The 14,722-nt window shown below is 44.0% G+C and overlaps 1 protein-coding gene across 1 annotated transcript in view; it reads right to left on the bottom strand.

Moving 5' to 3' along the window:
• Positions 1 to 14,722, bottom strand: part of SLC6A11 (solute carrier family 6 member 11) — a 174,527-nt gene that overhangs the window by 20,457 nt on the left and 139,348 nt on the right. Inside the window, exons 8-10 of the mRNA XM_020981036.2 lie at positions 9,821 to 9,945; positions 5,863 to 5,975; positions 1,068 to 1,205 (exon numbers count right to left, since the gene is read on the bottom strand). Of these exons, the coding sequence (XP_020836695.1) occupies positions 1,068 to 1,205; positions 5,863 to 5,975; positions 9,821 to 9,945 (376 nt within the window). The remainder of the gene's footprint in view (positions 1 to 1,067; positions 1,206 to 5,862; positions 5,976 to 9,820; positions 9,946 to 14,722) is intronic.

Here is a 14,722-nt window from a genome sequence, read left to right as displayed (position 1 = left end):
AAGAAATGACAAACCCCTCTAGTATCTCTGTCAAGAAAACCCCAAATGGGGTCACAGAGTTGGTGATGACAGAAATGACTGAACAACAAGAAGTTGTTGCAGTGGATAGAGCGCTGGATCTGGAGTCAGAAAGACTTGAGTTCAAATTCTGTTTCAGATGCTTACTAGCTGTGTGACCTTTGGCAGGTCACTTAACCTCTAGTTACTTCAGTTTCCTTGACTGTAGAATGGAGATGATAATGACACCTAATTCCCAAGGTTGTTGTTAGAATCAAATGCGATAATGTGTGTAAGGTGCTTACGATAGTGCCTAGCTATACCATGATAATGCTAGCCATGATAATAACGAGGAGATGTAAGAGATGGGACTTAAACCCAAGTTTTCATGTCTGAGACTAGCTCTTTATCCATTCCTGGACTTCTGCTTAATAAATGTCGCATTCAAATTTTTATTGGCACTCAGGAGTGTGGGACACATGTGCCCAGAAGCCTAAATTCAGAGAATGAAAGATATAATAAAGCAGGTGGGCAGCTTATAGATCAACCTGGCCTGTCTGCTAGCTCCCTTTGACTTTATGGAAATGTTGGGCTGCCAAGAAATTCCTATATGGCTTCATGGGACTGTTGGGAAGTCTGGCCTCACACCTACACACACATAACCCCCACACCCACCCCCAAGAATTGATCAGGGTAGTGATTTTCCAAAGCAAATTTCATGACGGGTAAGGCTGTTCCCATGTAAAAATGGCAGCCAATCCACTTTCCAGATCACATAGCTCTACTGCGAACTCCAAACTGAAGAGCCCAACCTCCATCCTCTCTTTGTGAAGATAGGGACTATGGGTGCTAAGTACTACATACATACCGTTAGACTTAGTTAATGTGTTGATAAGTTTTTCTGAACTGCTCTTTTTTTCTTTCTTTTTCTTCTTCTTTCTTCATTCTTTGTTATTAAGGGATAGCTCATGACATAGTGAAGGGGGAGAGGTATGTTGGGAAATGGAGGAAATGTAAAAATAAGAGATAAGCAAATAGCACCAATAAAAATAAACCAAAAGGTTTCTTACCTCTGTTAACATGACCAGGCCAAGGAAGTAGGAGACAATAGACAGGGCCAGGATGAGCAGTTCCCTCCGATAGCCACGCCGAAAAGTCTTTGGGTACATGTCCACCACTGCTGTCACGAGGCTTTCCACACACACAAACTAACGGGAAGAGATGGTGCTAGTGAGACAGGCCATAACATTGCAGCCTGGGGACTCTGGCTGGACGTAAACATGGTGATCTTAGAACTGAGCCGAAGGCCTCCACCATGGTTGGTGCTCGATGAATGTTTGTTGATTAGAGTATCTCCTCAAGGAGAGCAATTTTTCTCTAACACCTTAGGAAGGGGGCAAAGCTCCCCTAGGGTGAGATGGCCCTGGGTTCAAATCTTGTCTCTGCTACTTACTATCTTGTGATGTTCCACAAATGACTTCCCCTGATTGACATTTAGGATTCTAGACTTAGATGTGGGAAGGATCTGGGAGGTTGTGGTACAGTGGAAAGGGCTCAGTCTGGGTTCAGGTCTCACCTCTAATGCTTACTCCCTGTATGACTTTGGACAAGATGGTTAACTTTTCTGGGCCTCAGTTTCCTCATCTGTAAGGTGAGGGGTTGAACAAGATGAACTCTGAAGTCCTGTTCAGCTCTGGATCTATGAACCCACCATTTTACAGACCAGGAAACTGAAGCCCATAAAAGTTAAATGACATTCTCAAGGCCACACACAGAAAGTTGTGGAGTTGACATTTGAACCTGGACTCTGAATCTATCATTCTATCCACAGCACCCTTCAGAAGCATTTTATATAAGGGCAGCAAGATGGCATGGTGGATAGAGTGCCTGGCCTGAAGTCAGGAAGACTCATCTTCCTGAGTTCAAATCTGGCCTCAGACACTTATTAGCTGTGTGACCCTGGACAAGTCACTTAACCCTATCGGCCTCAGTCTCCTCATCTATAAAATGGGAATGATAATAATAGCACCTGCCTCCTAGGGTTGTTATGAGAACCAAATAAAATAACAATTGTGAAAGAATCAGCATAGTGCCTGGCACTATCATGCTGGTTATCTTCATTGTTACTGTTAGTGGTGGTGGTGTTATATGGAGGTTCAGAAGGGACTCACCCAAAGTCGTAGCATGAGTCAGTGGTGGAACATAGGTTCACATCCAAGCCTTTGAGCTCCATGCCTAGTAGTTTTTCCATAAGCTATTGCCTTATTCTACGCTCTGCTCTTAGTCTCATGGACTGGAATGTGAGCCCCTTGAAGGTAGATCCAACATAGAACCACTAATTTAAAAGCTGGGAGCAACCATAGAGATCATCTAGTCCAACTCCCTTTCTAGATAAGGTGACTGAGACTCAGAGAGGGGAAAGCTACTTGTCCTAAATCACACAAGTCATAGACAGAGGAAAGATTTGAACACGGGTCTGTTGATCCCAAATCCAGGTCTCTTCCCACTATACCACATTATTTCTGGATACTTCTGTCCCATGTACCTCCTTGTGTTCCTCATAGCACCTAGCAAGGTCCAGGACACTCAGAGGGTGCTTGACACATCCCTGTTGGTGGTTTGATTATTTCTCCCCTTGCTAAGTGGAGGACGGTACAGATTCTGGACTTGCTCGGCATCCACACTACTGACTTTTAGAAATGCAGAGTGGGATTCTGGCAACCCCCATGTCACAGATCCTATCATACTGTGCATGCTTGGGTCTCGGGGTGCTATGATATGCAGAGCTCGGCTTACTGGGGAGCTCTGGGGGCCTGACAGCCCAGCCTGCAGTCTGCAGTAGTCACTCAGCTGTTGACAAGCCCTAGCTTCACAAAGCTTTGACCTGGGACAATAGAAAGTGATTATCAGGAGAAACACGTGGCTCCTCACTACAGAGGCTTAGTAACGATTGCTGAGAAACCAATCCGGGGAAGAAATTGGATTTGGTTGGCTGAATTGATGGCCATGCTAAGAAAGGTGCTTTGAGGTTAAGTGACTTGCATAAGGTCACAGAGGAGCCGGACTGGGGTAGCCGCTGATCCGCACAGCTTTGGGGGCCTCCCAATAAGGGAACAAAAAATCAGTAATTCTAGGCATTGAGAGATTTGCTTTTTAAAACTCCTTGGTATCATGGGAGACTTATTGAGCTTATGATAAGCTGCCCTGATTAAATCCCTGGTCATGCATTTGTGTCTCTTCATTCTGATGAAGGAAAGGGGGCAGGGCAAGATAGGTGAGTCAGTCAATAAGCATTTATGAAGCACCTACTGTGTTCTGGGCACCGGGGATACAAAGAAAGACAAAACATAGTTCCTGGCCTTTAGGAGCTCACTCAAAGGACTGGATTTGTAGTTTGGGTTCAAATTCCAGATCTCCTGCTTACAAACTGTGTGACCTTATGCAAGTCACTTCCTCTCTCTCTTCACCTTAGTTTATGAAAGGAGGCAGTTGGATTAGATGGCTGCTAAGGTCTCTTCTACCTCTAAATCTGTGATCCTATGAATTTTATGTGGTTTTAAGTTTACAATCTTCCCCCCCTCCCCCGCTATAGACATATGGACATACGCACACACAGGGATGGAAAGGAGGTTGTGTGCTGGGAATTAATAGGAGATAAGGTTATACATACAAGGTCCAGATTATGGAGGGCCTTGGATGCCAAGATAAAGAGATTGGACTTGATTTGAGAGCCTGCAGAAACCCAGAGGAGGGTCATGATTAGAGGAAGATGAGTCTGAGTGTGATATACAGCATGGAGGGGAGAAGGGAAGACAGCAGAGATTTCAGTTAGGAGTCTTTTGTAGGATCATAGACCTTTGAGGTCATCTCATCCCCCTCTTTTTTATTGCTAAGGAAATTACCTCCTGGAAAGGATTAGTAACTCACCCAAAGTGAGAGATGCTACAAGTGGTAGGTAGTAGCAGAGCCAGGAGTCAAAGTCCTCTGAGTCCAAATCCAATTCTCTGTTCACTACACCACACTGTCTCCCTGTTAGTCTAGTCCTGAGGAGTCTGGACTTGGGTGATGGTCTAGGAGAGGAGGGGAAGGATACAAGGAATCCTACAGAGGCAGGAGCAATTGGACCTGACAAGCAAGTGGCTATGCTGGTGGGTAAGAGGAAGCAAGGGATAGGGAAAGTCCACTTAAGACAGGGTGAGATGCCCTGGAGGGCAGACTTTGAAGTTAATGTGGGAGCTGTTCTAGAGCAGACAAGCAAATCAAATACATCATTCGCAAATACAGTGATGGCCCTTCCAAATGTTTGGGAAATCCTAGCCGAGATCCCCTGGCTGAGGATTGATGGTCTAGAGCCTGCCACATCCAGGAGAGATTCTGACCCTGTCTCCTGATGCTGTTGCTGCTGTTGCCGCTACAGAAGGGAGGAGGGCTGATAAGGGAAAGTGGGTCTGCAATTTCACTGGGGTGGGAGGGGTAGATGTAGGACATCAGGGATGGAGTGGGTTAATTGGGGGCTTGGGATATTGGCCTGGGAGCTTAAGGGGGTGTAGTATGGAAGGGAAGTCACTGATCTGGCTAAAGACATGCCCTGCTTGAGATCAAGGAAGGAAAGAGTGAAGAGGAGGGAGTGTGAGCCTGGAGCTTGGGAGCTGTGGCTGGCTCTGGGGCTTGGGCAAGGAAGCAGAGGGAATAAACAGAGTGAATGTGAGTTTAGCTGAGGTCTTGAGCAGCTGCATTGCATTTTGGGAGCCACCTGGGAAAAGAGATTGTCTAGAGGGTTATCCCGGGCTTCACGTTCACTCACACATTCATACATTGATTCATGTGCATTCATTCATTCACTTACCCATAGATCCCCTTCACATATTTATTCCCTAACTCATTCAAATGTTCATTGGATAATTGCTGAGTGCCCAGTCCTGTGTTAGGCGTGAAGGAAAATGAGGAATAAATATGAGATAAAGCTTCTGCTATTGGGGGAACCTTCACTTTACTACAGGATGCAAGATTTATATGTAGTAAACAGTTTTATAACAATACAAGAGGGGGCAACGAGGTGGCAAAATGGATAAAGCACCAGCCCTGGAATCAGGAGGGCCTCAGTTCAAATCCGGTCTTGGACCAGGCACTTGACATTAGCTGTGTGACCCTGGGCAAGTCACTTAACTCCATTGCCTTGCAAAAAAAAATCCAAAATAATACAAAGAGAAAAAATCTATTTCAGGTGGGACAATCCAAGAAGGCTGGAAGGAAGAGGTGAGATTTAAGATAAATTTTAAAGATGGATAGGATTTAAATCAGCAAAGGTTAGGAGAATGATTATTCGCAGTGAGGAGAACAGCATGGGTAAAAGCCCCTTGATATGAGGTAAGCCCCTTAAAAGCAGAGATTGTTTCATTTCTGTCTGTCATCTCCAGCATCTTGCACAGTACATGGTACATGGTACCACTGCATGACTACTTGTTAAGTAATTCCTTTAGAGCCAGAAATCAGAGTGGAAGATGTCTGAGGAGGTGTGCCTGGCTAGAGCGGGAGACGGATGTCAGAGAACGAAGGAAGATAAGAACCCCGGGCAAATGGGGCCAGATAAGGGAGGATTTTGAATGTTAAGGAAAGGTGATATGCAGTCAGGTTATGTTCTGGTCATGCCCAGTAGAATGTAAGCTCCTTGAGGGCAGGGGATATTTCAAATCTGTATTTGTATCTCCAATGCTTAGCATAATGCCTTAGTGTTTGACAAATGCCTTTTGAAATTATTTGAGATGCGTTGAATTGGACACTAATTTCAAGCAGAAGGAGGAGGCCATTTCCTCCATGGAGAAAACTGTAGACCTTCCTATGAAGTCTTCATCAGGAGTCTCTTACCTGGCTGTCCAGTCCCAGGAAGATAAGCATCATGAAGAACAAGGCAGCCCACAGAGGAGAAAGGGGCATCATGGTGACTGCCTTGGGGTAGGCAATAAAGGCTAGTCCTGGCCCTGGAGACAAGGAAAGAAATGGTCAGGTGGTCCATCCCCCTCCCCCAAGTACCTTCCATAGAGCTGCCCCCTTTGTCCCCATCAGGGGCACTAAGCAGTTTTTGCAAAACTGCTGACAATGAGAAGGAACAGGAGGAAGTCAGAGGTGGAGGGTGTTGTTAAAAATTATCTTCCCAGATGATTGATTGGACTTCATTTCCAGTTCCTTGGTGCCATCTAGGGGGTTGAGATGTGATGGTTATGGATTAGAGGGAAGGGACATACAGTATGGCCCAATGGAAAGAGCCTTGGATTCAGCATCAGAAGATCGAGGATTAAATCCCTATACCACCACTTATAACCTAGCTATTGGATTTGGTATAAGTTACTAAGCCTCTCTGACCCTCAGTTTCTTCATCTGTAAAATGAGGTGGTTGAACTAGGCTTAATGAAGTAAAACTCCTTAACAATTAAAGTTATCCAGAAGTGGAGTGGACTACCTTGGGAGGAACCCATTGGTTCCCTCCCCTTCGAGTCTTTGAGCAGTCAGCTAGCATTTATTAAGCACCTACTATGTGCCAGGCACTCTATTAAGGGCTGGGAATACAAAGAAAAATAAAATACAGTCCCCGCTCTCAAGGAGCTCAGTTGGGCATGTTTTGAGGGGATCCTTTATCTGGTATGGGTCATACTAATAATTAATAATAATGGCATTTATATAAAACTTTAAGATTTGCAAAATTTAAGATTATCTCATTTGATCCTCATGACAACCCTGTAAGATAGTCTTATTTTATAGATGCAGAAACTGAGGCTCATAAAAGTTAAGTGACTTGCCCAAGGTCACACAGCTAGTTAAGTGCCCAAGGTAGGATTTAAATTCAGATCTTCCTAACTCCAACATCCTATCGGCTATGCCACCTAGCTGCTTACCAAGGACATTTGCATTTCTAAAATTCTCTGATTTTGTGACTAAATAATCATGAGATCTTTTCTAGCTCTAAATTCTATGCTTCTAATTATTTCATTTCTTTTCCTTTTCCTTTAGGGGGATGGGGAGACTCTAATTTTAGTCAATTTCTTTAGAGCAAGTGGAATTTTGGAATGTCTTCTTTGCATTCCCATCTTCCTTGCCATCTTACAAGGAGGGATTGTGCAGAAGCAAGTGGCAGAAAGTATGAATTCAGACTCACTACAAGAAAGGCAGAAAAGCAGAGATGGCGCTTGCTATGGAGAAAAGTCCTATACCTAGAGACTCTAGCACCAATGTCTTTTCTGTAAATACGACTGTAATTCTGCTCATGGCTGGCTATTCGTGGAATCCTATCATCTTCAGGCTGGAAGGCACCTTAGGGGTCATCCAATCAAATCTTTGCCCTATGCTAGCACTTCTTCACCATCCACTTAGAATACAAGAATTTAGAGCTGGAGGGAGGAAGATGGCAATTTTTTAAAAATCTCTGCTGAATTGGAATGTGTTCCTAATATCTGAAAGTCTAAAGCTCCATCAGAACGTGCCTCTTAACGGTGTAATGGGCCGAACCGAATGAAATGACTTTGTTTGGCTAGAGGATTATATTTTCTTTTCTTAAATGGAGGGTGGAGGGTGAAACCCAGGAGGGTTAATTCCTTGTTCACACTGAGCTAAATGATGCCATGGCAGCTGGGAGCATGGCACCACCCAGTGGGGAGAAGAGTGGTCAGCAACATTGGAGGCGAGAATGCCCAGAGAGGCTTTTGTCTCCTGCTTGCACACATCTCCTGCTCCTGGCATGTGCTTTGGGGTGCTTTCCAGACCTAGCTCTCTCACTTCATTTCTTAATTGATTGCCTTCTCTCTGTAATTAACCCCAGTTATGTATGCTGTATATTTCTTTTGTTTTTGTAGAGCTGTTTGTCTCCTCCTATTAGACTGTGAGCCCCTGGAGAGCAGGGACTGTAATATTTTTTGTTTTTCTTTGTATCTTAGCACAGTGCCTGGCACATAGTGCATGCTTAATTCAATGACTGACTGACTGATTGGCTGTGGGGCATTTCCAGATGTGTGTACTATGTGCAGGACAAGAGGAAAGAAAGAAGACAGAGATGTATAGAGCAGAGAGTGTGGAATGGAGCCTGGAGACTGGGGTTTTAATCCAAGCTCTTATTGCTAACTCTCTATGTGATCTGAGACTCTTTCTAGGCCTCAGCTTCTTCCTCAGTCCAGTGAGGGGGCTGGGCCATCATACCGGATGATAGTGGTAGTGGTGTCAATGGTGAAGGTGATGGTAATGGTGTTAACTGGTGAAAGACAACATAGTATAGTGGGTAGAGTCAGAAAGACCTGGATCTGAATCCTGCTTCAGATACTTACCTGCTGTGTCACCCTGGATAAATAATTTAACCTCCCTAGACCTCAGTGCCCTAATCTATAAAATGGGGGGATTGGACTTGAATGCTAAGGTCCCTTCCCAGCTCTGAATCTTGGACCCGGTAAGCCACAATTTAGGTTTCTTATCCCATCTCTGACATACACTGACTGTGTCACCCTGGGCAAATAACTTAACATCTCAGGGCACCCAGGTAACTCTCTAAGACTGTGAATTACAGAATACTTCCTGACCTGAACTGGGAGAGGGTTTCCTCACTGGGAGTTTTCTTTGCTAATGAAATCAGAGGCTTGGACCAAGTAAAAAACCAAAAGTCAAGCCCAAACAAAACTGGGAGATACTTTCCCTTCTGTCTATTCCGCATGTATCTTTCCTATACCTATTATTTATAGAATGCCTCTCCCATTAAAATATAAAGTCTTCAAGGAAGGAATGTTTTGCTTTCCTGTGAGCTTAGTATTGGCACATGCTTAATCAATGCTTGACTACGTATATAGCATTTCAAAGTTGGGCTAAATGCTTCACAAACATTTCCCCATTTAAGCCCCTCAAAGATCCTGTGAAATGGGTACTACAGTTACCATCTCCTGGTTTTTACAGATAAGGAAACTGAGGCTCAGAGAGATTAATTGACTTACCCAAGGTCACACAAGTAGTGTCAGAGGTGGGATTTGAACCCAGGTCTTCCAGACCAAGTCCAACATTCAACTCATTGTAACACAATAAGGTAACATATATAAAATGCTTTCTCAACTTTAAAATGCTACATATATATGTATGTGTGTATATGTATATGTATATATGTATTATATATAGCATATATGCCATATATATGTTAGTCATTATCAATTTGTTAAAGTTAAAAGGCACACTTTTTGTTTTTTAGAGGCAATCAGGGTTAAATGACTTGCCCAGAGTCACACAACTAGTAAGTGTCGAGGCCAAATTTGAACTCAGATCCTCCCGACTACAGGGCTGATACTCTATCCCCTGTGCCACCTAGCTGCCCCGTCCTGGGCCTTTCTTATAGACAATGACATCCTGCTAAGATATAAGGTAGCATGCCCGATCAGTCTTTACCACTTTTTTCCTATTTTGTTTGGAAGAAAGGGGAAGGGAGTAAGCACTTATTAAATGCCTTCTGTGTGCTAGCACTGTACTAAAGGCTTTAACAACATTATCTCATTTCATTCTCACAACCTACGAGGTAGATACTGTGATTATCTCCTTTTTATACTTGAGGTAACTGAGGCAGAGAGGGGTCAAGCAGCTTGCCCATGGTCCTCTGGCTAGAAAATATCTGAAGCTGGATTGGAACACGGTCTTCTGGACTCTAGGCTCAGAGCTCTAGCCGCCGTGCCTCTAGCTGCCTCTGGGGCATTAGTTGAGGATGTTAGTTTTCACTTTGTGTATGACGTCTTGAGACAGAATTTATCAGTACGTAAAGAAACAAATAGACAAAACCCAACTGATTCTGTTCTCCTCTAGGCAAACATACCTGATTCTGCTACCTCAGCAATGGGCACCCCCTGTTCATACGCCATGAAGCCAAGGACAGAGAAGATGGCAAACCCAGCCACGAAGCTGGTGCCACTGTTCAGACAGCACAGCATGATGCAGTCTCTGGAGGAGAGAAGAAAGAGTACCTTACACAGAATGGCACTGGACAGCTTTCAGAGCACAACAGCGTAGACTTTGATCCACACAAGGAAGCACCAGAATTACTCATTGGTGAATGAATATGTTGGTAATGAGGACAGTTCATATTTAGGTAATGCCTCGTTATACAAAAAGCTCTTTTATCACAGCAGCTTTGTCAAGTAATGTACACAGTGTTATACCTATTTTTTGGATGAGGAATCAGGATCAGAGAGACCTGCCCACAGTATTATGAAATCAGAAGAACTGAGTTCAAATCCTGACTCTGGCACTTCCTGTGTGACCACGGGCAAGTCATTCCATTTCTTTGGGCCTCAGTTTCTTTATCTGTAGAATGAACTGATTGGATGAAATGGCCTTTAAGTTCCCTTCCAACTCTAAATCTTTAACAGCTACTAAGTATCAGAGAAGAGATTTGCACCGAAGTCTTCAGACTCCCAAGTCTAGCCTTTTCTCCTGTATGGGCAGCTAGGCAGCACGATAGTATGTGGAGAGACAGGCCTGGAGTTGGAAGAGCTGAGTTCAAATTTGACCTCAGGCACTTACCAGCTCTGTGACCTTGGGCAAGTCATTTAATGCCTGAATGCCTCAGCTCCTCACCTGTAAAATGGGGATAACAACCATGCCTGCCTCCCAGGGTGGTTGTGAGAATCAAAATGATATAATAATTTTAAAACACTTAGCACAGTGCCTGGCACGTAATAAGTGCTACACAAATGTTAGTTATTAATATTTTTAATCTCCATTATGCTATGCAGTAACAATCTCCTGCTTTCTGGCAGACTGTGACCATCACAATAACGGCATTTGCTCAGTGTTTTATATTTTGTTAACCACCTTCCCATATTTAATGATAATAAGACTACATTTTCTTGAGGCTTAGGGTTAATTTACAAAGAGCTGCCATTTGATTTTTGTATCAGGAAGGGAGGCAGGGCCAATGTTGTGATTCTCATTTTATGGATGAAGAAACTGAGGCTCAGAAATGAAGGGACTTGCCTAAGGTCACATGGTGAGGAAGGAGTTGACTAAGACCAGAAATGTGAGTCACTGTCATCACACACAATTAGAAAACATGGCACGCTTTCTCTGGCATCACATCTCTGACACCCCTGACTTTGCGTGCATTGTCTCCCATCCCTGGATCATCCTCTTTTCACTTTTGCCTCTTCAAAGCCCTAGCTTTCTTCAGAGCTCAGCTCAAACACGCTCTCTTAAGTGAAGACTTTGCTGTTTTCTCAACAGTGAGTACCTCCCCCCTTCCAAATTACCTTGTATTTATTTCCTATATATTTTGTATATTCTTGTATGTGTATGTTTCCTCCCCTGACAGAATGTAAACTCCCCGAGGCCAGGGCCTAATTCATTCTTGTCTTGCATCTCTAGGATTGGCACGGTGCTGAGCACAGACTTCTCACTTAATAATTGCTTTCTTAACTGAATTATGGGAATGGGCTGCACAAGGTCAGGGGTGGGAAACACATTGTAATAGTTCTTAACTTGGGTCCATGGACCTTCAAAGAGTTAATGGACAGATGTCAGGGAGTCTGTGAACTTGGATGGGAAAAAAACTGAATCTCTATTTTCACTAAATTACTAGCTGTTTCTTCAATTACGATTTTTGTTTTCTGAAAAGGGATCTATAGGCTTCCCCATGGGCCACTAACAGGGCCCATGGCACAAACAAGATTATGAACATAAGGATCTCATTTCTGTGGGTGGAAAGGAAATCACTCCAAACAAAGAAATGCTTAGAGAGTTCCAGGCCCCTCTGATTATAGAATCAGAGTGAAAGATGAGAGGACCTTAGAGGTCATTGAGGCTAACCTGTTCATTACAGAGGACCCTGAGATTGAGAGAGACTAACTCCTCTGTGCCTCACTTTCCTTGCTTAAAATGAAGTGGTTGGAATTAATGGTTCTGAATCTATGATCTTAGGAACTCAAGGTGGAGGGATAAGACAAAGATGTGGGGAGGAGAAGAAAGGCCTAATTCTGAGAAGGAGGCCTTCAGGGCAATGGGTAATCAGCAACGGGTTCTACTGATGCAGAAATGTTCTTGTGCTCTTCATTATCGCAAATCCCCAGGGTGAGGAATTCCATCTTTGAGAAGCCATTTCCCTGAAATAGTGGCTCAGAAAGGAACTTGACTGCTGCAAGGAAATGGGGGTCTTTAAGTGACCTGCCAGCCCTCACTGTGAGAGCCAATCTAAGCTCAGTGCAACTGCCCCCCAAGGGAGGCTATTCAGCTATGTGGGAAATGAAACTGAAGGGAAGGGATTGGGGGGGGGCGAGGAAGAGAGTAAATGCAGCGACCTCTTAGCTTCTCTGTGCTCCATGTTTGGATTTCAGGCATTCATGGCTGCCAGACACACCATCACAATGAGCAAGGTAAGACCTGAGGATTGGATGATGGCTTGTGGGATAGCAGCCCTTTCCACAGGCTTGGAGAAACCTTTCTCAAAAAGCAGCCAGAGTTCTGGATTTGAGGTGCAAGGCCAAGGGCAATAGAGAAGGTCAGAGTAGAGACACCATGAAAGAGTGGGAAACATTGGTTTGGAGTCACAGAATCCCAGAATCCCAGAATTTTAGGGGTGAAATGGGGCTTCAGCACCCTTATCCAACCCAAATCAGAACTCCCTCCCCCATTCCTCTCAGTGAGAGGTAGTCTATCCCCATTTAAGGATAGCTTTACTTGTTGGGAAATTTACCTTAGCTACAATTGACCTCTTTACATCTCCTATCTGCTGCCCCTAATTCTACCCCCTGGAACCAACCAAAACAAACAGTCTTCTTTGAGATCAAGGACAAACAACAACCTATTAGTAGTACAACCTGCCCCATCGGGAACCCAATTGGCCAGTTCCAGTTGGGCCAAACACCTAGCTCCTTCCTTCCTTCCTTCCTTCCTTCCTTCCTTCCTTCCTTCCTTCCTTCCTTCTTTTGTCCCTCCCTCCCTCTTTTCTCCCTTTCCTTTTCTCTTTCCCTTTCCCTTTCCCTTTCCAACAATAGGTCCCAGCCCAAGCCCAACTTGGTCATTGTTTGGACCCAGATTGCTCAGAGGAAATGTAAATAGCAATTGTTTCTGTTTTGGCAAGAAACCCAGAGAGTTTTCCCCTCCCAGATTGATTGTTTTTTAATTAGGTAAAAAGTGCATTCTTTGCCTCATTTCTTACCTAGCCTTAATCACTGAATGAGTGTTGCCTCAGTCAGATTGAGACCTGGGAAAGACTTAGTTTAAAAAGGCCAATGTCTCCCACTGCATCCGGGACCATCTCCAGTTGTCTTCAGCCATACCTGGTCACTGGAGCCAGATGGTGCCAGAGGAGAAACTGAGGCTGGTGACTTTGCACAGCCCTCTCTCACTTAAATCCAATTCACTTGCAAGTCATGGCATCACCTTCCTGATACCATGGTCTTCTTCAAGAACAAAGTACAAACAACAGCAACAACCATTTAAGTAATTGAAGACAGCTGTCACATCCCCTCTGTGGCATTTCTTGGCTTAACATCCCCAGTTCCTCAAAGCATCCTCATAAGGCATAGATTGGAGGTCCTTCACCATCCTGGTTACCCTCTCCTTATCGACATCCTATTCAAAGTGTACTACCTGGTGTGGTATATGCTCTCCATTTGAGATCTGACTAGGACAGAGAACCGCAAGATGATTATCTCCTCATTCCTAGAAGCTATGCCTCTTTCAGTGGAGTCCAAGACATCCTTAGCTATTTTTTGACAGCCATATTATACTGGGATTGAATACTGGCTCTGCTACTTAACATCACAGAGTGATCTTAGGTCATTTAGCCTATCAGGACCTAAGTTCCTAGAGTTGGACTCAATGATTGGACTCATTTTTATCAACTTCCAGAGCCTACGATTCCATTTTTCTTGCAGTTGGTAGGGATCATTTTTGAACCTTTTCCTGGAACAAAGGAAGGAACTGGCCCTAAGCTCCTGAAAGGCTCTTTTCTCTGGCTTTGTCCATCCTGGACTAATCTTCTCCCTCCTGACTAAGAATTGATTCAATCCAATCCAATTTTTAAAAAGCATTTATTTAGCATCTTCTATACCCAAGGCACTGTGCTCCATTCTGGGATACAAGCACAAAATGAAAACAATCCCTTTCCTCCAGGAGCAAATCACTCAATCAGCTAGCATTTATTAAGCTTTTGTGCCAGGCACTGAACCACAGATACAAAGAAAGACCAAAAAAAAAGTCCTAGCTCTTAAGGAGATGGGGGTGGTGATGGGGGGGAAGGACAGAGACTATATAATATGTAAGTAGATAAGTATATACAAGATAATTTGAGGAAGAGGGAGGCAGCACTCACAATTAGGGAGATTAGAAAAGGCTTCCCATGGAATATGGCAAAGATATTGCTCTTCTGGATTCTAAAAGGCAAAGATGAAAAATGTATTCTAGGAATGCAGGGTAGTTTGTACAAAGGTAAAGACAGGGGTTGGGTAGAGAATTGAGTTTGGGGGGCAGCAAATAGGCCACTGGGGCTGGAACATAGAGTTCATAAAGGGGAAATATGGGCAATTGGTTTAAAGGAAGGCTGGAGACAGATTGTAAAGCCTTATATGACTCGCTATGGAGCTTGCAATTTATCATAGAGGCTCTAGAGAGACTTTGACATTTCTTTCTTTTTTTCTTGGTGAGGCAATTGTGGTTAAGTGACTTGCCCAGGGTCACACAGCTAGTTAAGTGTCAGGTGTCTGAAGCCAGATTTGAACCC

This window comes from Phascolarctos cinereus, unplaced genomic scaffold, assembly GCF_003287225.1.
Source record: "Phascolarctos cinereus isolate Bilbo 61053 unplaced genomic scaffold, phaCin_HiC Scaffold_4;HRSCAF=312, whole genome shotgun sequence".
Classification (NCBI taxonomy): domain Eukaryota; kingdom Metazoa; phylum Chordata; class Mammalia; order Diprotodontia; family Phascolarctidae; genus Phascolarctos; species Phascolarctos cinereus.
Note: the sequence above shows the minus strand (reverse complement) of the source record. Positions and strands in the feature narration are given on the sequence as shown.